Below are 21,151 nucleotides of genomic sequence, written 5' to 3'. Positions count from 1 at the left end.
CTGTCTATAAACATATACATATACATATATATATATATATATATATATATATACATATACATATATATATATATATACATATATATATATATAAATTATAACTGACATCTGTTTTGATTTTTGGTTGCACATTATTATTATTATTACCTACTGAAGTCACTGAATGAATGCCATTTTAAAATGTTATTTAAAATATTCAAAATACTGGTAAAGTACTGCTTATATTACCCTGCAGCAGTTACTGAATGCTTTGTAGGAAAAGAAAGGAAAAAAACAAACAAACAGATTTTGTTTTCTGTGAAAATTAATCAAAAACACCAAAAACATGTTATATGCGATTGATCACCAACATCCTCAAGTAGGGCTGTGCGATATGACAAAAATCTCATATCCCGATATAAGACATCTATCGTCCTGATAACGATATAAATCACAAAAATTTTACATTTTCTTAAAGTTCTGTGAATCTCAGGCAGCTCGACTTTTGTGAAGTGTTTCCAGCTGGGCGTCGTGTACCTGGAGTCGAGTGTTTTAACCGATGTATGAAACGATACATTTTTAGACAAAAGTTGTAACGGCCGCCGTTTTCTTTGTGAGTATTTATTACACAGCGTGCTGCGGGGAAAAGCCTGTTCTGACGTTTATTTTTTAGCATCTGACGGCTCTTTTTTTGCTTCTCATCCGTAAATACTCTTTCACGTGATTCAGTTTATTTTGAAAAGTCTCAACAGGATCTTGAGCTTTAATGTGAAAGGTTTATGTGGAAAATAAACAAGCGGACACGCGATGGTTTTACTGTCTAAAACGACAACGCATAAAAACAGTCGCTTGTCCGTCAGTAGTGTGGTTATATTAAATATAAGAGAAAGAGAGAACTTTAAGAAATTAATATAGCCACTACAGTGACCATCAAAACGATGAAAAAATATTGCCGTAAACAGATTATTTTGCGACACCACAAAATAAACGATAGCGTAAAATGAAACAATAGCTGTTTTTATATCGTCATCTGATATATATCGTTATATCGAACAGCCCTATCCTCAAGTATATGCACCTACTAGATCAAGTTTTTGATCACTGCAGACTTGTACAAATCCTTATCTTTTATTTATTTTGCTGCATTACCCTGTGAAAGGCCCAAGTGCCATGGGTTTTTTGGAAAAGTTAAAATGCAACTGGCACACTGATGGCTTTAGGATTAGTATAATTTTAGAGGAGCCTCTTTTCAATGGAAGATTTTTTTTAACATATGCCCATCATCTCAAATATCACACAAAAAAAAAAGAAAAACGTGACAAAATATACATATTCCTTTTGTTTTAAATGTGAATGTATTCCTTGTTTGATGATTAAATTAGACGGAATTTTATTTTTTTAAAGAAAATAAAATAGCTCAGGTGTTTGTCTTCATTTGATATGATGGCATTTGAACATGTCAGCTTTCTGCTGGGTTTTTCGAGGGGTACCCCGAAGATAATTTGGCCTTTGCCCAAAAGACAATCATCAGTTTTATAAAGTGATTTTTTTTTTCCTTTTTTTTTTATTTTTACATTTCTGGTTCAAGTTGACGTTTAACAAATAGTAAATAAGAGGGAAATACACAAACCTCTGTTGCTCAACCTAACATAGGCACATTGCATTAACCATTTTAGGGTCAATTTGAGCTTATATGCAGTTACCCCAAAAAGCCTTTTTGTGAAATACAAAAGACCCTGGGGCTCGATGTCTTAAGGGATGTCAATGTTTTCTTCTTGTTTCTTTGTTTTTTTTTAAGGCACACTTGCTCACATCTGTTTTTCACAGTACCTCCACAAGAGACCAATCCAACAAGAGACAGTTTGGAAATCCAAAAGTAATTCCAAACTGGACTTGAGGTTGCCCTCAATTCTAGGAATAAACTGACAACAGACGGATGAACAGGAGAAAAAATGAGCACTCAAGTTAACTGTAGCAGCTACAGTTAACTTGATGATGGCCCAAGTATCTCCAGTGACTGGAGATACACATGATAAAAAGTGTCATCAGTGAATCACAAGTAAAAAGCACTTTTGGAGTACAAGAATGAGATTAAGAACATCCATCCATTCTCTTATGCTTATCCTTTTTTCACCAACTATAGCTTTAAATACACATTAGCCTATTATTAGTTGTTGTGTGATGATCTGATGTCCTGGTTTTACTTATATAATTGACAGTGGCAGATATTCTTCTGTAAATGATGTCTTTCATAATAACAATGCTTTGCGGCTATTGTATAATGGTTGTGTACTTTGGGTATGCTTGATATCAGAACACTGTTGGCTTTGCCAAAGTGTGAGTCATTGCAGGTAAGGTGTGGGCTTTGTGTGGAAGCTTATCAAATATTGTGTACATCTGGCTTTCCTATGAGCCAGTACCCAGCCTCTGTAATGTGTGTAGAGTACATTTTATCTATGTTTTGTTAGATGACTATCCTTTCACAGCAAATTGTATTTGTATGATTGAAATTGGATTTTTATGGCTTATTTGAAGTAAAACTACATTTCAAATACCATTTATACAAAGAAGTTTTTTGGTGCTCAGGGTGGTAGCCACAATTCACACAAATAAATCCTAAAAGCTCCCCCAACTTGGACTAAATTCTATCAAGAGGACCACTGTCACCTGCATCTCAAGTTGCTTGAAAAAAAGAACAAGATGGGGGAAAAACTACAGTAAAACACTCGCATATGGCGTCTGTAATCTCACCTCAAAGCCAGGATCCTGTTATATAAATACATAAAATTAAGAGATAATGTTTCCCCTCATCCACTCTGCTCTAGAATTCTTACTATCTATTACGGTTTGAATTGTCTATAAATCACAAGTTACAACACCATACAAAAACAGAGTTTGTCACAGGTTGAATTAATGAGTCTGTTAACCTGTTGATTGGGCTACAATCCAAAACTGAAGTTAGCTGGTTGCTTCCAGCTTTTTAAAGCATTCTTTGATCTTTTCTTCTTAGATACCAGCAGCAGAATAAATCCCACAGGGGTTTCCAAACAAGCAAGTTGCGTTTTTGCACAACTGTAGTAACTTCCTTATCTATTTATAATAAATTATATTTAACATTGAGACTAGATGAGTCAGAATTTTGTATACTTCACTTTAGACAGGTGAGCTGTCACACACAGTTTGATATCTGAGCAGTCTGTTAAATTTAATTAAATACTTTCCCATAGCTACAATCTGTACTAACATCACAATATAGAATTTAAGAATAAAATCTAAATTCAAAATGTTAGTTGTACATAGTACACAATGTACCAAAAACACTGAGCAGAATGAAGTGTAAAGTGCAGAAAAGCTAAAATGTGCACATAGGGTCTCAGGAGGTTAAGTAAAATTAAAAATGTTTTGTTCATTTCAAATTAACTCTGAAGTTTAGATGTCTCACCTCCAAGCATTTATCAACAAAAATGTAAAGAACTTAATTTTACAGTGACAGCTCTGATAATCAAACAAACATGGCGGCCCTTCAAAGTGACCCAATTTGATTCAATGTCAGAGCAGTTTGAGACCTGCAGTTTACATGGACTGTTAATCTTAGTTTGACAAAACAGCAAAAAAAGATAAAACACAGGTTTTGTGTGGGACTGCAGGACTGAAGTGGTCAAAACAGCCTTACACATTAGTGTTTTTTCTGTTTGTCCTATGACAGACTGCACATTTCTGCACAATCCATATTTTTATCTTTTAATCTCATAAATAATAGACCATACTCCAAAAAGTATTCGTCAGATAAATCAATGACCTGGTGGTTTAAGTACAAAACAATATTTAAATAAATAAGAACAAAAATAACTTTGAATATAAATAATATTTTGTAAAATGACATAGTCCTGTATAACATTGGATTTTTTAACTTGCTGCATACATGCTAGCATTACAACAACCGCAATAGTGTCTGTTACTTTAATATTTTAGAATTTAAGGGATATTTAGAATTTCTTTTTTTTCTTTATTCATTAAGTTATTTACATAAATTAAAATCATCTCAGTATCAATAAAATGAAGCCATAAGCAAAAAAAAAATCTGTCAAGTTTATAATTATGACATATGCACACAAAGGAGAAAACACCTGCATAAAAATGGTCTGCACTGGAAAATTTTCAATATGTAATCACAATACATATTAACTAATATTAACAATTTAGCAGGATAAATCTCTCATAATTCATTTCATAAAACTACTAAAAGCCATAAAAAGTACAAACAGGGTAAATAATAAAACAAAAACCACTAAACAAAAGATTTTAAAAAGTAGTTTGGAATGAAATAATCCCCCAAAGCCTGCAAACTGCTCTAACACCACAAATGTTAACTGTCTCAGTTAACAACATGGGACAGGAGCTCATCTATATATTATAATGGAAGAAATAAAAAAAATATATATTAAGATATTTTTATGTAATTATTAATATTGACTGTTTTTAGTGTTGTTGAATGAGCCATTTCCTACTCCAAGCAGGATAGGTTTAGTTGGGAACTTTATCATGCCATTTAAAATATATTTAACTAAAGTCAGTCTTTTTACCCAAGACTGCCTGTGCTACTTCAGAAAAACCAGCATGAGAGAATACACTTGCAGTCCAGACCCAAATCCAGACCTATTACTAAACTGATGGACTGTTTCTATTTTACTCTGTGCAGCTTTTCTTGTATTTAAGTTAAGGCTATTTTAAGATGCACATCCTTTTCCTTTGTCTTTATAGCAGTCAGTTTATGTGCACAGAAAAACAGACGCGTGCTTTCTAATTCATCCCAGGTGATGCTACTTAGCCAAGCAAACTGTTTATTCAGAGTGTGTGTGAAAACAGAAAACTCTGCAAGGAGACGAGATGCATAAGTCTGAAGAAGTAAGTCAGAGTACTAGACTGAGAAAAGAGGGGTTGAAGCTGAGAAGCGAAATGTAGTCAAGGAAAAATGAAGAAAACAGGAAATGCAACTATAATTTTTTCAAAAGCTCTATTTTTTACATTTATGACTGTAAACCTTATTTTACTTGAAATGAGAAAAGAACATTTTACTATTATTATTATTATTATTACTACTACTATTTTATTACTAAAACTCCCTCCAGTTCATTGTGAAAATTAATATGATGTTTAATATAATAAACATATATAAACATTGATTTGTACTTTTTGTTATATTTAAAGAGATTTTCTCAAGTGGACCTCCTTAAATTTTAATTAAATACCTCTGCACTATTTGGACAAAAGAATTAGACCAAAAGTTACTGAATAATACTATGGCTTGTTTTTCTTTCTCTCTCAGTGAAGGAAAACTTAATGCTGTATCTTAACAAGCTATTTTGGACAATTCTCTGCTTTCATCTTTGTGTTAATAGTTAGGAGTAATGCCCTTTTCTGTTTCACCATGAGCATGCCCAGGAATGCTCTCGTGAAACATCAGTGCTCAACCTCACAAATGCTCTTCCAGAAGAGTGGAAGCTGTTACAGATCCAAAGGGAAGACAAATTTTGCATGGAATGCCATAAAATCAGCAGCAGGTCTAATATATATAGGTGGCCCAATATTTTTGTCAATATAGATTAGATTAGATAAAACTTTATTAATCCCTCGGGTGGGTTCCTCCAGGAAATTCAGTTATTTATTTATTTAAGATTAAATAAAACTTTATTAACCATCAAATATAGTGTATGTTTTAAGAACGTGTTGCCCCCGGGATGTTTTGCGAATATTAGAAAAAAACAGAAACAAAACATAATAGTTTTAATTTAATAAATTGAGAGTTTAACTTGAAACTGGTTTACTGAATTTTTATTCATGAGTTCATAAACTTTTTCCCAGCAGTCCAATGTGGGAACAAGCCACTGAATTTGATACTGTATGAAACACGTTTGGAAACTTTTAGACGTTGGTATTTTATGTGGTACAGCTTTAAAGTCTTCATCAAACAGTGAAGAGAAAGTTTCATTTTACCATTCTAGATAGAAAAAAAAAAAAAGACCATCACTCAAATTTGCCCGGGTTAGAAAATCTTTACAGCTGTATTACCTCCTTTTAAAATATAACTCAACTGCACTGCATTTCAAAAGGCACTGTTGACCTCAGGTGCAAAATTAGGCAGAAAAATTAATGTCAATTCTTTCTCGAAAAACTTTCAACTTTGTAGTAACGGCATACAAAATAAAAGCGGGTGGTAAGGAGTAAAAACATTTTGCACATTGAGAAATTTTTATAGTGTTGTGTTACGTGTGATTTGTCTAGATAAAAGTGTGCCTTAAAAATAAAAGGAAACCAAAACTGAGCAACTGGTTTTGGTTTCACCAGAATCAGGACACTAAAGTGAGACAGTTCCTCATGAGGTAGGAACCATTTAAAGCCATTTTTTAATCCCTGACATTAAGGTGAGCATGAAAATTATTTTGAACTAAGTCAGTCATGGACACCTGAGCAAATGCTAGAAAAAATAAAAATAAAATTCATAACACTAAAGGGGTACTTTCCTCCTTTAGTTAATGGACTGCTCCAGCTATACATATCATATATATGTTTCAGTCTTGGTACTATTTTCCCTGCTCTTCTTTGAGCTTCACTGTAAATTTTCTAATTGCTGCATAAACACAAAAGAGCACGAGCCTAATTATTTTGAATGAACCTGACAGTTTCCATGAATTTCACCTGTTTTGCTTTTCATTTGAGACATAAAACTCACCTTGCTGAAACAAGAAGTGGCGAGATAACACTAATGACTTGTGTAAAAATTACTGGATAAGCCTTGTATGGAAGATGGGAAAAAAATAGTGGATATGAATCTAAGAACCACGCATTTATGAAGTGAAGCTTTTCATGTCCTACCAGATCACTCTCTTCTTCCTCTTCTCTCTTGGGTTCCTTGGGCTCGTCATCAGGATTGAAATCTTCCATTTCAACCTAAAAAAAAATACAACAAGCACATGTTGGTTTATCTTAATTAGCAACAAAGAAGTGTAATTTTCTGATTTTTGTCAAGACTGAAAAATTTCACCTCCTCTATAGCAGCATCCTGCAGCAGGGACCGGACATCCAAGCGCACCATGTGACGTGGTGAAGGCTCCCAGTTATTAGACATCTGTATACAGAATGTATCATTGAGAAGTGTACGCTGCATCTATACGTTTAGTAAACGTTACCCTTTTTGCAGTCCAAACAAATATCTCTGTATTTGAGATCAGCTAAGTGATCTTATAGACCTTCATTATATCCTTAAGCGTGCGCCCATGGACATTCCGCTTTGCACAAGTTTGAGTGTCTGCAGTGATTTCAGCCAAATACACCTTGAAACGAGAGAAACAAATCCTTTTTAGCACAGGGCGGACATGAGTGTTTTTCTGGCTCTCTCATTAATATAACTCACCTCAAAGCCTTTAGTTTTAGCTGCACTCCAGAACTGATCAAAATGTTTAACCCTGTCATTAATAGTGTCTAAAATAATGAAGGGAAAAAAGCCATCATCCAAGGTTTTCTTAAACGTTTTAAGCATGCTGCTCCGGTAAGTATCCTCCATCTCCGGCTCATACTCGTACTCCATAGCCTGCAAGACAGGTTTTTCTGCATTACATCGTGCATGTATTTTGCTTTAGTGCATGTTCTATGCAATTCATCTGTCAGACTTACCTTTTTTTTGACCCTCTTCCCAGTGTCTGGGTCCTTCTCAACTTTCTCAACCTCTGTCATGAAGTAATCATCTAAAACAAGAACTCGGGGAGGTGCACCGCCACATTCAACCTCTTTGTCCTTAACATTGTCCACAAGACAGAAAAGAGTATTTAAGATTTTGTGTCGTTACAAAACAGCATTTATTATGTTGAAACCTAATGACACATAAAGATAGTCTATAAGTAAGGGTTCTAATGTTTGTGCACTTATTATAAAAGTTCATTTAGCTTACAATCAAATTACATAACCCTATAATTTGCTAGAAGGACTCGACTCACCCGTATGAGCTTTGCAACATGGGTTTTTCCGCTTCCTGGAAGCCCCCTCATGATTATGACAATCTGTTAAAATAGAGAACTTCAATGAGTGCTGCTCATTTAAAGAGTGGGGTATTGATGCATGAATTAAGACCGCAGTGGTAGTTGGTACCCTTTCAGGGCGAGACAATCTGCCAGGTAGTTTAAGGATATCGTCGATATTCTTGATTTCTGGCTTCTTCTCAACACGTGGGGGAGGTTGTGGAGGTGGGATTGGTGGTGCAGTGGGGGGCCCTCTGTCATCTGGATAACTTCTTCTGTCCACTATAGAATAAAAAAAATAAATCTTTTTTCTTATTTCATATTTACTTTACCAATTTACTGTGCGTTACCTCATGTTCAACTTACTGTAAGGTGATGGGCTATGACTGTAACGCTCAGGCCCAGTACGCTCAAGTATAGCACGCTCATATGGAGGTCTATCATAACCTGGCCTCCCATAATGTTCATCTGGATCACGGCTGCCACTTCGGTCCCTATCTCGAACATCCCGGTCCCTCTCCCTGTATCCGGAGCGTAGAGAAGACGCCAGTGGAGATCTACAGAGAATGGGGGCATAATAAGTTTCATTTCATCAACAGAACTTTACATTTCAGACTAGCACAAAGGCACAGTGAAGACTTATCACAGTGTATGACACAATGTGATATAGTACCTTTCATCATTCATGGCCTGAGTGCTTGAATCAAAAATACAGACAAATAAAAAACAATATTATATATATAAAGAAGCAGCACACTACTCCATAGGTAGAAAAAAATGCTGTCAGTAACGGTGAAGAAGCTTCTTACCTGTCATCTCTCTCTCTCAGGGGGTAGCGCTCCCTGTCAAATCTTTCTCTTTCATATTCTGGCTTCTCTCTGTATAATTCCCTCTCTCTGCTGTACTCCCGGCGGTCCATGTAAGGGTCTGATCGTCTTTCGTAATATGGGTCTCTGCCGTAAGGATCTCTGAGTGGTTCTAGGAGAATCAAGTAGTTAATAACCATGTATTAGAAAAAAAAAAAATACTTAATATAGACACACACACCCATATATATATATATATATATATATATATATATATATATATTAGGGGTGCAACGATACTCGTATCGATATTGAACCGTTCGATACAGTGCTTTCGGTTCGGTATGCATGTGTATCGAACAATACAAAATTTTTAATTTATTTCATCAACTTTTCTTCTGACGATGCTGTCTGTGCCGAGCGCTCAGTGGATCTGCGTTCGACTACTCCGCCTAGGCTGCACTGTCGAGCGCAGATCCACTGAGCACAGCGCAAGCTAGCAAGACAGAAGCTAAGCTCGTTGCAACATGGTAAATTGAACCTCCCCCACCCTCATTCAGATCTGGCCTTTGGAACTATTTTGGTCTTCATGTGAAGTATGACCCTGAAGGTAAGCGCGTCATGGACAAAAGTAAAACAGTATGTCGGATGTGCCACGCAATGCTCAATTACATGGGTGGGAACTACTGCGTTAGCGCAGTTTGCTCGTTAACGTGTTGCCCCCACGCACGGGTCGATCCTCGGTAGCGCGTTAATGGAGATTTGCCGTGTTGTGGTGTTAACGTCATTTCAGATTAACGCTGACAGCACTAGTGGGAACACAACGATTATGACTGCACATTTACTCCGACATCATCCTAGTGCAAAGACAAGTGGAAGCAGACAAAAACAACAAGCACGCATGCTACAAACTTTACCCGAGTCATTTAGACAGCCGTTAGCACATGATTCTCCTTATGGGGACCTGATATGTTTAATATGCTGCTGAGAGTATACCCCAGAAGAAGCGTATAGTATAGCTTTTATTTTGGAAAGAGCCATTTCTCTGTAATAAACTCTCTTTTCCAAAGATGAGTGATTTCTCGATCAGATAGATTAATTTTTTTATTACTTTGTTGTTTCAGCAACAATAAATTTAAAAACTGTACTTTTGAGTTAAAATATATATTTATAATTTTAATAAATGACAAATTAAAAAAAGCCTGAACATTTTTTTGTATCGAAAAAATATCGAACCGTGACACCAAAGTATCGAACCGAACTGAACCGTGAATTTTGTGTATCGTTGCACCCCTAATATATATATATATATATATATATATATATATATATATATATATATATATATATATATATATATATATATATATATAGAGAGAGAGAGAGAGAGAGAGAGAGAGAGAGAGAGAGAGAGAGAGAGAGAGAGAGAGAGAGAGAGAGAGAGAGAGAGAGAGAGAGATAAAAAGGCTTGGACAATGACGTTAGTGACTAATGATAGACAAAGTGCAGGATTTTCGTTAACTTCTCTATTGATGCATGACACATGTGTATAGCAGCCAGCTGGCTTGTTTCTACTATTGTTTGTGCATAAAAACATGATAATTTTACAAAACACTATATTTCAAATCATTTGAATATAATCACAGGCTCTGGCTGGTGTTTAGCTACACATTTTAGATGGTCGGATCACTGCTTCCATTATGTCCATGATCATTTACTCTAGAAGAGGGTGTAAAACTTTGTGAAAGGAGTGTGATATGAGTCAAAGAGACAGTGAAGCTCACTTCTGTCCAATGACAGCAATACTGGATATACCAAACATTTCTGTTGGTAAGCACTGCCGTTTTTGCCGCTGTAAGATGCTGTTAGCCAGCGTTACTAAAGCTTTCTTTGAAGTGGATTTAATGCTGTTAACAAATCGGACACTGACAATGTGAGAATCAAATCAACCTTTTTTTTTTTTTTTCTTTTTTTTTTTAGAGGAAAAGCCTGATTTTTAGGACACACAAGCCTGACATTAGCTGGCATAATGTTTGCTTGAAATCAGCTTTTGTTGTTTAGCATGCACCAAAGCTTATGCCTATGGTGGAAGTGAGAAATAAATCATCATTTTGTATGTTTTTCTCAGAATTTTTTTGCTGCTGAATTTTTTTGTTTCAGTCACACAGGATTAGTGGATCCTGATTGGCGACCCATCCTTCCAGCAATTCTCTGTGATCCCATGTTGGGACAACAGGAAAATTAGACTATTGAGTAAATCGCCCAACCTCACATTATACAACTGAAACCTACCCTTTTCATAACCCCGGTCCGATGGCACTGGGTCAGGCCTCAACACAATCCTCTCACCATAAGAGATCCGCTCAACCGTGGTTCCAGGCTCTAAAATATCAAGTGCTCATCAGTATAAATCCAAAACATCATTTGGAAACAAAACAAAAAGTACTACACGCTGCTCATACCATGACCATGACCATAATCAACCGTCTTTGGAATAACCGGCACTGCAGGTGCAGGGAATGACGGCTGGTAATGTGTGGCAGTAGATTTTATATCGAGAGGCACAGATTCAGCTGCAGTTGTCTGAGTTGTTGCAGTCATACCCTGGGAACATATTTGATATTAGAATGATCTAACAGTAAAACTAAAAGAAAATGGAGGAAAAAAATTCTATGTATTGTATTGTATTTTATGAGAAAAGAGAAAACAAGGAATAAAATATCTAAATAGATGAAAACAAAACAGACGGGATTTGAATCAACATAATCAATTATCTTGGTCTTTTTACATCAATGTAGTCACACCAAGTAGACTAAAATAATAAAGTTGATCATTTTTATTTACCTTCAGAACATTCCTGACTTCTGGTGGAATCTCTAATCCAAGAAGACCAGCAGGCAGATCTGGCAGAACATCAGTTTGTGCAGGCTTGGATTCACTACCAGAGGTTTTACCCTCCTGCAATTCCCTGTGGACCCGAAAGGAATTATTAAGTTAAAACAGATGATTTAAACATAGGTTAAAACAGAAATGAATGTGTGAAATTATGGAGTTTCAACAAAAAAAACAAAGAAAATACATTTTTTTCAACCTAAGAAAATCAAATAATTGTAAATCACATGGATAGATGCTGGTTTTTGTTCGCCTAATCAATGGTAAATGTTTAGAAATTACCTTATTAGTTTAAGCTCTTGAGCAGCTTTCAAGATGATCTCATGTTGGCGTTGGGAAAGGGCAAGTACATTTGCTCCACTGGCTGCTTCAACTGAACTCTCAGGCAGGTTTGTGACAGGTGCAGCTGCAGGTGGAGGTATATGCAAAGGAATTTCATCTCTTTGTTCCTCATAGCGAGGTCTACGATCTTCATAGTCTATTGGATACCCTCTATCTGGCAGTGGAGGACGTCTGGAAGGCCTATCCCAGTCTGAAGGAGGTGGGTAAGATGGTTCATCCTTCCGGTAAGGTGGCTCGTCCCTGTATTCACGAATTCTGAGTTCTCCTCTCCCCCGCTCAAGTTCATCATATTGATATGGGTGACCTCTTTCTCTTTCCTCTTGCCAGTGGGGTTCTCTGAATGGCTCTGATGGTGCCTTGCGGGGGGGATAGTCCCTCTCTGGGAGAGCATGCTCTCTGTCCCACTCAGACTCATGATACCTGGCATCACGACGACAGTCATCAGGACGATAGTCTGGTGGTGGCCGACAGCGATAACCATCTTCCCCATGATCATAATCTACAGCATAACCCTCTTTATAACCTTCTTCATAATCCTCATGTGTTGGACCTGGCCGCCACATGCCTCTTCCTATTCCCCGGCCCATAGGTCTCCTCCTCAGTCCTTCCCTATCTAGTATCTCATGTGGAGGTGGTGGAGGACCTCTGCCAGGTGGTGGCTGCCAATCTAATTCTCCCTCTGTTCCCTCATCATAAATTGGCTCCTCCAAATGATCTATCATTTCATGAGGTGGTGGTGGCACACGACGCCTGCCTCGTCCTACGTCAGGATGCATCGCATGGCTAGGGGGTTCATGTCCATGGTACATGGGATGCCTTGATGGATCCATATTGGAATCATCAGATTCCATTCCGTGGCCTAATGGCTCGTGATCTATTGGCCCATGTGGTGGGAAAGGGGGGCGGCCTCGTCCTTGAAGCATGAAACCAGGGTGACCACGTGGGGGACGACCCCGACCAGGAGGAAATGGAGGTCTCATGCCTCTCATTGGTGGTCTCCTTTCAATCCAGTAAGGGTCTTCATCCTCTAAGTACTCATTTGATTCAGCTTCTTCCCAGTGTCTGTCCACTGGTTCTTCCCTTCCCATAGATGGTCCTCCTCTTCCCATGGGTAATCCTCTTCCCATGGGTAATCCTCTTCCCATAGGTGGACCTCCTCTGGCCATGGGTGGTCCACCTCTACCCATTGGTGGTCCACCTCTACCCATTGGTGGCCCACCTCTGCCCATTGGTGGCCCTCCCCTAACCATTGGTGGCCCTCCCCTAACCATTGGTGGTCCTCCTCGACCCATAGGAGGACATCCCCGACCCATAGGGGGTCCACCTCTTCCCATGGGAGGACCACCTCTTCCCATAGGAGGACCACCTCTAGGCATTGGGGGCCTTCCTCTCATCATTGGAGGCCCACCTCTCCCCATGTGGGGTCCTCCTATTGGCTCTTGATAATACTCTTCCTCTGTGAAGTGATGTTCTTCTGGCATCCACATTTCTTCTGGGGGCATTTCTGATTCCTCACCACCAAACTGTTCATGTGAAGGATCTTGCCAATAGTAGTTTTCTTGTTCTTCTTGCATACCCACATTTTCTTCAGGGGGCATGTAATCATAAGGCATTTCTCCCATCTCTTCCCCAATTGGTACAGTGTTTTGTCCCTTAAACTCTCCACTGCTCCTCTGCCCACGTCCTCGTCCGCGCACCTGGCTAGGCACTGGGGGCTGGCCTCGTCCCCGACCAGGGGGAGGTTTTGGAGGATCTAGTTTTGACTGCTTTTGTGGCTCTGGTTGGATTCCTGAGGACTTTGGAATCTGTGGTGGTTTGCTGTTTCCCAGTGGTCCATCTGGTTTGTGCGAATTTTGTGTTGTAGTGTTTGATGTAACAGCAGGACTAGTATTTACAGATGGCTTACTGTTAACAGGTTCAGATTTTTCACCTTTGTCCAAAGTAACACTGCTATTTGAATCCTCAGGTTTTGTATCTGTTTGTAATGTCTGAGGAATTGGTTCACTTTGGACAAAAAAACCCTCAGTTGAAAGTAAGTTGTCATCTGTCATATCTTCAGAAGCGCTCTTATCAACCGATTTCAATTTATCTTTTTCATTTTCAGATAGCGACTTATCAGACGATTTTTCTAGAGTCTTAGAATCTGGAGTTGGAGGTTGCGGAGTGACTGGTTCCACCTTAGGCAGCATTCCTTGCTGCTGTTTTTCTTGAAGCTTTGGTGGACATTCAAGACGAGGTGAAGGGCCAGTGAGCCTTGTGGAATCAAACCTAGGTGGCTGCCCAAATCGAGGTTGATCAAATCTGGGCGGTCCATCAAACCGTTGCCGTTGTTGATCGAATCTAGGTGGACCATCAAAACGGTGCCTCGGTTGGTCAAATCGAGGGGGACCCTCAAAACGGTTCTGTGGTTGGTCAAACCTTGGAGGACCATCAAAGCGTTGTTGTGGGTGGTCAAATCTTGGAGGCCCATCAAATCGCTGTTGCGGTTGGTCAAACCTTGGGGGTCCATCAAATCGCTGCTGTGGTTGTTCAAATCTGGGGTTGTTTACCCTGGGAAATAAAACAAAATAACAAAACAAAAATAAAAATTTAAATAAAAAAAAAACACCCCATTTAAAGAAAACAATAATTACAATTAAATATGAAGCAATTTTATATAAAGATGTGCTTTTAAAAGATAAATATAACCAAATGTATAACTGAGCAAAACATAGTAACACATAGTAATAAAAACAATTACAACTTACCGTGGACCCCTGACATTGTTGAAACTTGGTGGCTGGACAACTGGGGGAACTGGGGGTTGGACTCCTATGCCACTAGGGGCACTTCCTCGAACTGAGGGCACAGCAGGTGATTCTGAATGTGTTACAAAACCAGTAGGCTGTGGACCTTGAAGTCTTGGACCAACAGTAACAGGGGTCTGCTGCATACCTGGGTTTACTGACTGCTGCAAAGGCATGTCTTGTACAGGGTACTGGCCATACTGTCCCATCATTCCACTATTATATTGGCTTGACGCAAATGGTACCATGGCAGTGAGAGTAGCCACTCTTTCTTGAAGGTGGGCATTTGTTGCATTCATCTGTTCCTTCCACTGTTTCCACTGATGCCCATAATCCTGCAGTTGGTCTTTATGAGGATAGCTCTGGAATTGCTCATACCACAGGGTGAAGGAGTGATTCCAGTCTTGGAATAGAGGTGTGAACTGTTGCTGTTGCATTTCATAGTGCCTCAGCTGCATTTCTGCAGACATTGACTGCAAAAGAGAATTTTGGTGATTATTTATTGCTTAATTTTACATGCAGATAGGATAAGTATTTAGAAAAACACATTTGGGTTTGTACCCAAATTGAATGAAGGGTTTAGGGCTTTGCTTTTTAATAGGAAATACATTATTTTTAGGAACCAACGTAACTGGGTTAATGATTCAAAAGATATTTTATGGACAGAATTGAGCTACTCTTTAATTCTAAACCAATTAAGAAGGTAAAAGGTTGGTGTGAAAGCACAACACAATATCTAACAAACTATTAATGAAAACAGATCATCCTTAGGCTGCAAATATAAAACAAATCCCATGTGATATGCAGAAAGCATTAGTAGCAAGTTTTTACGCTGCTCTGCAAGTCAACAAGACCTGGAGATTCACTACAGACAACAGAAGTGGATGATAACACATGAGCTTTTCCGTGGTGAAGACAAAAAGCAAACTATCCCCAAAAAACAGCCAAGTGTAGCACACTCTGCAACAGGTAAACATATCATTTTACAAGTCACCAAGAGAAGACTTTATAACTGTAAATACAGAAGGTTTAACACCAGGCGCAAACTATTCATCAGCCTTAAAATGGAGAATGGCTGAACCTGCCAAAAAACAAAAAGCCAGACAGAATACAGAATGATCAGCAGAAAGCACAAAGAAAGCTGGGACCAGCTCATGATTCAAAGCATAACATCACCTATCAAACACAGTCGAAGCAATATGATACATGGGCATGCTTCACTATATGTTTAGGGATGATGTGACAGTTGAATCCCATTGACTTCAGACATGTATAAGGATATGCTGTGCGCTCATATTAAGCCAACTGTAACAAAGCTGTTGCACCCCAAGAGTTTTCCCACAATACCATCTCTAGAGTTTAAAGAGAATGGTCCAAAAGTGCATAAGAGGAATCATGGAAGCTGTGTCACTGCTTAAATATTTCCAGATGCAACTGTACATACAGTAATAACAAAGTAATTACAACTGTACATAGTTAAAACAAAGTAATTACAACTGCACATAAGTTATAACAAAGTAATTACTCAGACATTACACATGAAACTGAAAACTTGTTGGCCATCAAGATGCCATTGGCCATTTACCTACCTGTAGGTTTGCAGGCTGTTGAATGAGGCGTTGGTATTGCTCCAGAATCTGCTGAAGCTTCTCATGTTGTTGCATGAGAGCCTGATATTGTAAACCGGCTCTCTGCTGTTGAACCTGTTGCCAGTGTGCTGCTGCAGCCTGTAACTGCTGAAGGCGAGCAGCTTCCTCTGGGTCTTTTGGTACTTCAGGCTTTAAACAGAAACAAGGAAAAATTATAGCACAGTATATCACTGTAAATCACAAAAAAAATTTCTTAAAAAAAAGTGTATGCAGTTTGTAATGAAGGGAAGGAAATTACTTTACGATGAATCCAAGACACTATTGAGAACAAAAAACATTTTAGGTAAGAGTGCCTTAATATCCTGCTCATATTGCTTAAATATTGGACATGGGATGAGTACTATAACTGGGGAAGAGCCATTACAAACACTACTACAATTACAATGGGAAGGATGAATGAAAGTGGTTGATCCCTGCACACTTAAGCCACTTAATTCATATTATGGCAGTTAACACAAACAATAAAATAATAAAATAAAATACACTGACCCGCTACTTCATTAGGTATGCCTGTTTACCTGGTTGTTAATGCAAATTTCTAATTAGCAACTAAATGGCAGCAACTACGTATTTCAGTATGAGGTCATGGTCCAGACGACCTGGTGAAGTTTGAACTGAGCATCAGAGTAGGTGATTTAAGTGACTCTAAATCATGCATGGTGTTGGTGCCTGATGGCTGTTCCAAGTATTTCAGAAACTTCTGATCTATTTGGATTTTCTTTTTTCTAGGGTTTGCAGTGAATGGTCCAAAAAAATAAATTATCTAGTAAGGGATAATTTTCTTCAAGGTACCTTGATGATGCCAGAGGACAAAGGATAATGGTCTGATTGCTTCAAGCCAATAAGAAGGGAACAGTAACTTAAATAATTACTTGTTCTTCCAAGATATGCAGATGAACATCTCTGAATGCACAACACTTTTAGGCAGATACACTATGGAAGCAGAAGACATGACAAGTTCACTGTACTCAAATGACCTTAACGCTCACCAAATCTCAATCCAATAAAGAACCTTTAGGATGTGGTAGAATGGGAAATTCCCAACAAGGATGTGCAGCCACCAAATCTGCAGCATCTGTATGATCCCATCATGTCTATATGGACCAATATCTCAAAGGAATATTTCCAGAAATTTGTTCAATCTATCCCATGATAAATTAAGGTCGTTCCGAAGGAAAAAGTGGGTCCAAACCAGTACTAAAAAGGTGTACCTAATGAAGTATCCAGTGAGTTTATCGAGGAACACTACAATAATGGCAGAATGGGTAGTGCGACTTACTGTGTCTGTAAATGTAGGTGATTTTCCTACATTTTCACTCTGTAAATTTATGTAAACAATATAAACAGTGTTTAGATTCAGGAACAAACTAATTTCTCTTAATACTGGTTGTGGTGTGTTCTTAAAGGCTATTGAATAAAACACTGGTAATGTTAACACTATGCAACTTGTTTAAATTCCCAGGCAAACGGACAAACATTTTATCTGTGACTGCTTCTTGAATAGTTGCTGGTAGAGGTAAAGCCTTCATTAATAATGTGCAAAAAAAATAAATAAAAAAATAATAATAATCTCAGATTTCCACAGAATTCGGTGCAGCCCAGGAAATTTTAATTGTCCATTACAGCATTCAAATGCATTATTATTTTATTATTATTCATATATTTAGTTTGACAAATCTATAATATACCAAATACCAAATTTCCCCTTGTGGGACAATTAAAGGATTATTCTAATAGACTTTGAGCACACACCAACCTTTAATTCACAAAGAGCGAGCCATGCTGTTAAAATGTTTAAAATGTATTTTATGACTTATGCAATATTTTAATAGTATGTCGTATCGCAAATTATTTTAAAAAATTATCAAATTAGGAAACTATTTATGTGTTACTCCTTATATATTAGCCACAATGCAAGTCAAATTTTTAACTGGAAGCCTTGACATGCGAGCCTCAAGCAGAAATCAGGATAATCCTACAGAGATGTGTGGGTTAAGCTCACTTTTAGAGTTCAGCTCTATTGAAAACTGATATCACTTACAAATTCCAACAGATTTTGCACTGCTTTCATTGTAGCAAACTAATACTAATACGATATTAATGTGCAAATTGATGGTGTTCACTGTATATGCATCCAATGGTGTAGGAATTCTTACCCTTACTTCCTCAGGTAGTGGTGGCGGTGTTGGAGGTTCCTCTTTAGGCGGTGGTGGTGGTGGTGTGCTTTTTGGTGGTTCTAATGGAGGGGGCGGAGGAGCTGTTTTGCCTGGGGGTGGTGGCAGGGGGAAAGAGCCATCTCCATCCTTCTGATTCTGTTTGGCTCTCTCTTGCTTAAGTTTCTGCAGATTCTGAAGATGCTGTTTGTACCAGAGCTGCTGCTGCTCCTTGCAGAAACAATTACAAGAAGATCTGATCAGCCATTTTCACACAATAATCTTCGACAATTACAGAAGAATTAGGTCTGAACAGTTTTCCTTTTTTCCAGTAAATTACTTGCTTCTAATACGTTCACAGTGCTGGAAATACTTTGTGTCTTTTCTGTCAGCAAACTACCTGGGGGTATACGAGAATATCATCTGCATTACTATCCTATCAAACATCACAAAGTCTATTTTTTAAGTATCTTACCGGTTAACGATCTAATAGTCACCAATCTGTCTGCATTCTCACATGCACCTCTATTTGATAAAGCTGGTGTACAAAAACACTTCAGAAGAACAACTAAGGAAACTGGTGTATGTGCTTGGGTGAAGAGTCTATGAAGAGGCTATGAACTTTCCCTCTACCTGGTATGCTTTGTGAACCAAAAATATTCTGTCATTAGTCTGTTTATTTCTACATACTTGACAACCTCTACAGTGACAGTCTTACCCTAATATTGGCAGTGTATCATTTTTTGTCCATAAGCCCTAAAATATATGCCAGATATACCTTTTGGTACACATTAGGCTGTAGAAAAATAAACTTTTGTCTGTGGCCACAATCCATGACTTCCCTATTCAAAGCAAAAGTGTTTATCCTCTGGTGCTTACACTGTTTGCATTTGTTCCATACCAATTCATACTTATAAACAAAAACAAAGGAGTAGGATTTCTTTATGCTGTACCTTCTTAAGTTAAGAAGGCTAGGAAGTTAAGAATATGTCACACTTCTCTTAAATTTATACTTCAGATTAAAAAGCTCAGGATATTTACTTGGTGGTATTATTAAGAATCAGGTGGCTTAACAGTAAAATATCAAATTAGGGTCCAAGCTTCCCTAGCTGAAAATTACATTTTAAAAATAATAATATATTGTATTCTTCACTAGCTTGGGTTGAATGGTGTTTTCCTGTTAAATAGTGCAATGTACCTTTTTCATGCGTCTTTATTTGTTATTTACTAATTTCATGTATATTATGAGTAATTCAACACTAAAAGCCATTACCTGCAACGGTAAGGATTTCTCGTCTTCTGCCGTGGGGGCCTCCTTGGGTTTGGGAGGACTGCTGTTCTCCGGTGGCTTTGATGGCTGCGGCTCTGGAGGGGGAGGCACAGGCTGGGTATCGGTGGGATGCGGTTGCGGAGGAAGTGGAGGAGGCTGCTGGTGACCCTGTTTGGGAGCAGGGGGTACTCTCGTCGCCGAAGTCTCTTCTGGTTTAAAGTAGGACTGAGCGCCAGCGCCGCTGTCTACATGTGCAGGTCCTTCTGGACGCCACGACGACCCCATGTACCCACCAGTGTGTGCAACGCCGTATGCAGGGGCAGCAGTACTGGCATTGCTGCCGTGTTGTAATACAGACTGGAGCTGTTTCTGGTGGAGCATCTGCAGCTGCTGCATCTGCTGGAGGTGCTGCTCCTGCAAGCTGGAGAACAACGAGCCGCTGGAGGAGGCCTCGAAACCGCCGAATCCGGGAGCCTGGCCAGTGTGGCTGCCAGCCAGTGGCTTACGGGGCCCAGCACCTCCATAGTTTTGGGACTGAGGTGCACCGTAATTTCCCCAGGTGGGATACATCGTTAAAAACAAAGCAGCACACGGCCTTTGTGGAGGCACATACAGTCTAGCCCAGAGCGGCTTCCAAAGCTAACAGCTAACGTCGACCTACGTTTTTTAAACAAAACGACGGCTACATTTTACTTTCCCCACTGAGCACCAACACATTAAATAAAGATATCAACACAGATTAAATAACAGCTATCCGTTATAGGATATGATGTAACGCTGTGAAACTATATTAGAAAAATGTTCATACGGTTTTGCAGTTGAGCGACCGACATTAGACGGCACACTGCTGATGACGGAAACACATCACACATTACATGACGACATCCGGTCAAGCGCTGAACGTTTAATCGTGATATTTTTTTAAGGTTATCTGCAGTATATACATTTTTAACTTAACAGTGCATTACATTTTTTGTCTTCTGTTTGATCTGTAAAATAGTTTTATTTTTTTTGTTTTTATTTTTGTTAGCGTCTCCTTTTTTTTCTGATCATTATTATTATTATTATTATTATTATTATTATTATTGTTGTTGTTGTTGTTGTTGTTATGATCTATGATAATGATTATATATTATCTGTATCAGTGTTGCCCATCAGTAATCAAAAGGTCTTTAGTCAAAGCATCTGTTGTAATTGTTGATATCTACCTAATCAAGCATTTGTACCATAATAGAGAAACAAGTTATTATTATGGATGCAAA

The 21,151-nt window shown here is 38.3% G+C and overlaps 1 protein-coding gene across 5 annotated transcripts in view; it reads right to left on the bottom strand.

The window, feature by feature from the left end:
* The window catches only part of ylpm1 (YLP motif containing 1), a 32,045-nt gene extending 11,299 nt beyond the window's left edge, over nt 1-20,746 (bottom strand). For 2 of the 5 annotated variants that reach the window (XM_063496457.1, XM_063496452.1), the window contains exons 1-19: nt 19,893-20,746; nt 18,623-18,850; nt 17,746-17,784; nt 16,407-16,595; nt 14,779-15,290; nt 11,972-14,581; nt 11,642-11,765; nt 11,260-11,401; nt 11,090-11,179; nt 8,801-8,969; nt 8,665-8,688; nt 8,358-8,548; nt 8,122-8,273; nt 7,971-8,033; nt 7,651-7,770; nt 7,391-7,567; nt 7,227-7,310; nt 7,022-7,105; nt 6,853-6,927 (exon numbers count right to left, since the gene is read on the bottom strand). In XM_063496457.1, the coding sequence (XP_063352527.1) occupies nt 6,853-6,927; nt 7,022-7,105; nt 7,227-7,310; nt 7,391-7,567; nt 7,651-7,770; nt 7,971-8,033; nt 8,122-8,273; nt 8,358-8,548; nt 8,665-8,688; nt 8,801-8,969; nt 11,090-11,179; nt 11,260-11,401; nt 11,642-11,765; nt 11,972-14,581; nt 14,779-15,290; nt 16,407-16,595; nt 17,746-17,784; nt 18,623-18,850; nt 19,893-20,459 (5,640 nt within the window). In that variant the 5' untranslated portion in view covers nt 20,460-20,746. The remainder of the gene's footprint in view (nt 1-6,852; nt 6,928-7,021; nt 7,106-7,226; nt 7,311-7,390; nt 7,568-7,650; nt 7,771-7,970; nt 8,034-8,121; nt 8,274-8,357; nt 8,549-8,664; nt 8,689-8,800; nt 8,970-11,089; nt 11,180-11,259; nt 11,402-11,641; nt 11,766-11,971; nt 14,582-14,778; nt 15,291-16,406; nt 16,596-17,745; nt 17,785-18,622; nt 18,851-19,892) is intronic. The other 3 variants (XM_063496454.1, XM_063496455.1, XM_063496456.1) reach the window with 3 other exon arrangements.
* Nucleotides 20,747-21,151: the final 405 nt, after the last annotated feature.

The sequence above is a fragment of the Pelmatolapia mariae genome, linkage group LG15 (assembly GCF_036321145.2).
Source record: "Pelmatolapia mariae isolate MD_Pm_ZW linkage group LG15, Pm_UMD_F_2, whole genome shotgun sequence".
Classification (NCBI taxonomy): Eukaryota; Metazoa; Chordata; class Actinopteri; order Cichliformes; family Cichlidae; genus Pelmatolapia; species Pelmatolapia mariae.
The sequence above is the reverse complement of the archived record's forward strand: the minus strand, read 5'-3'. Positions and strand labels throughout refer to the sequence as shown.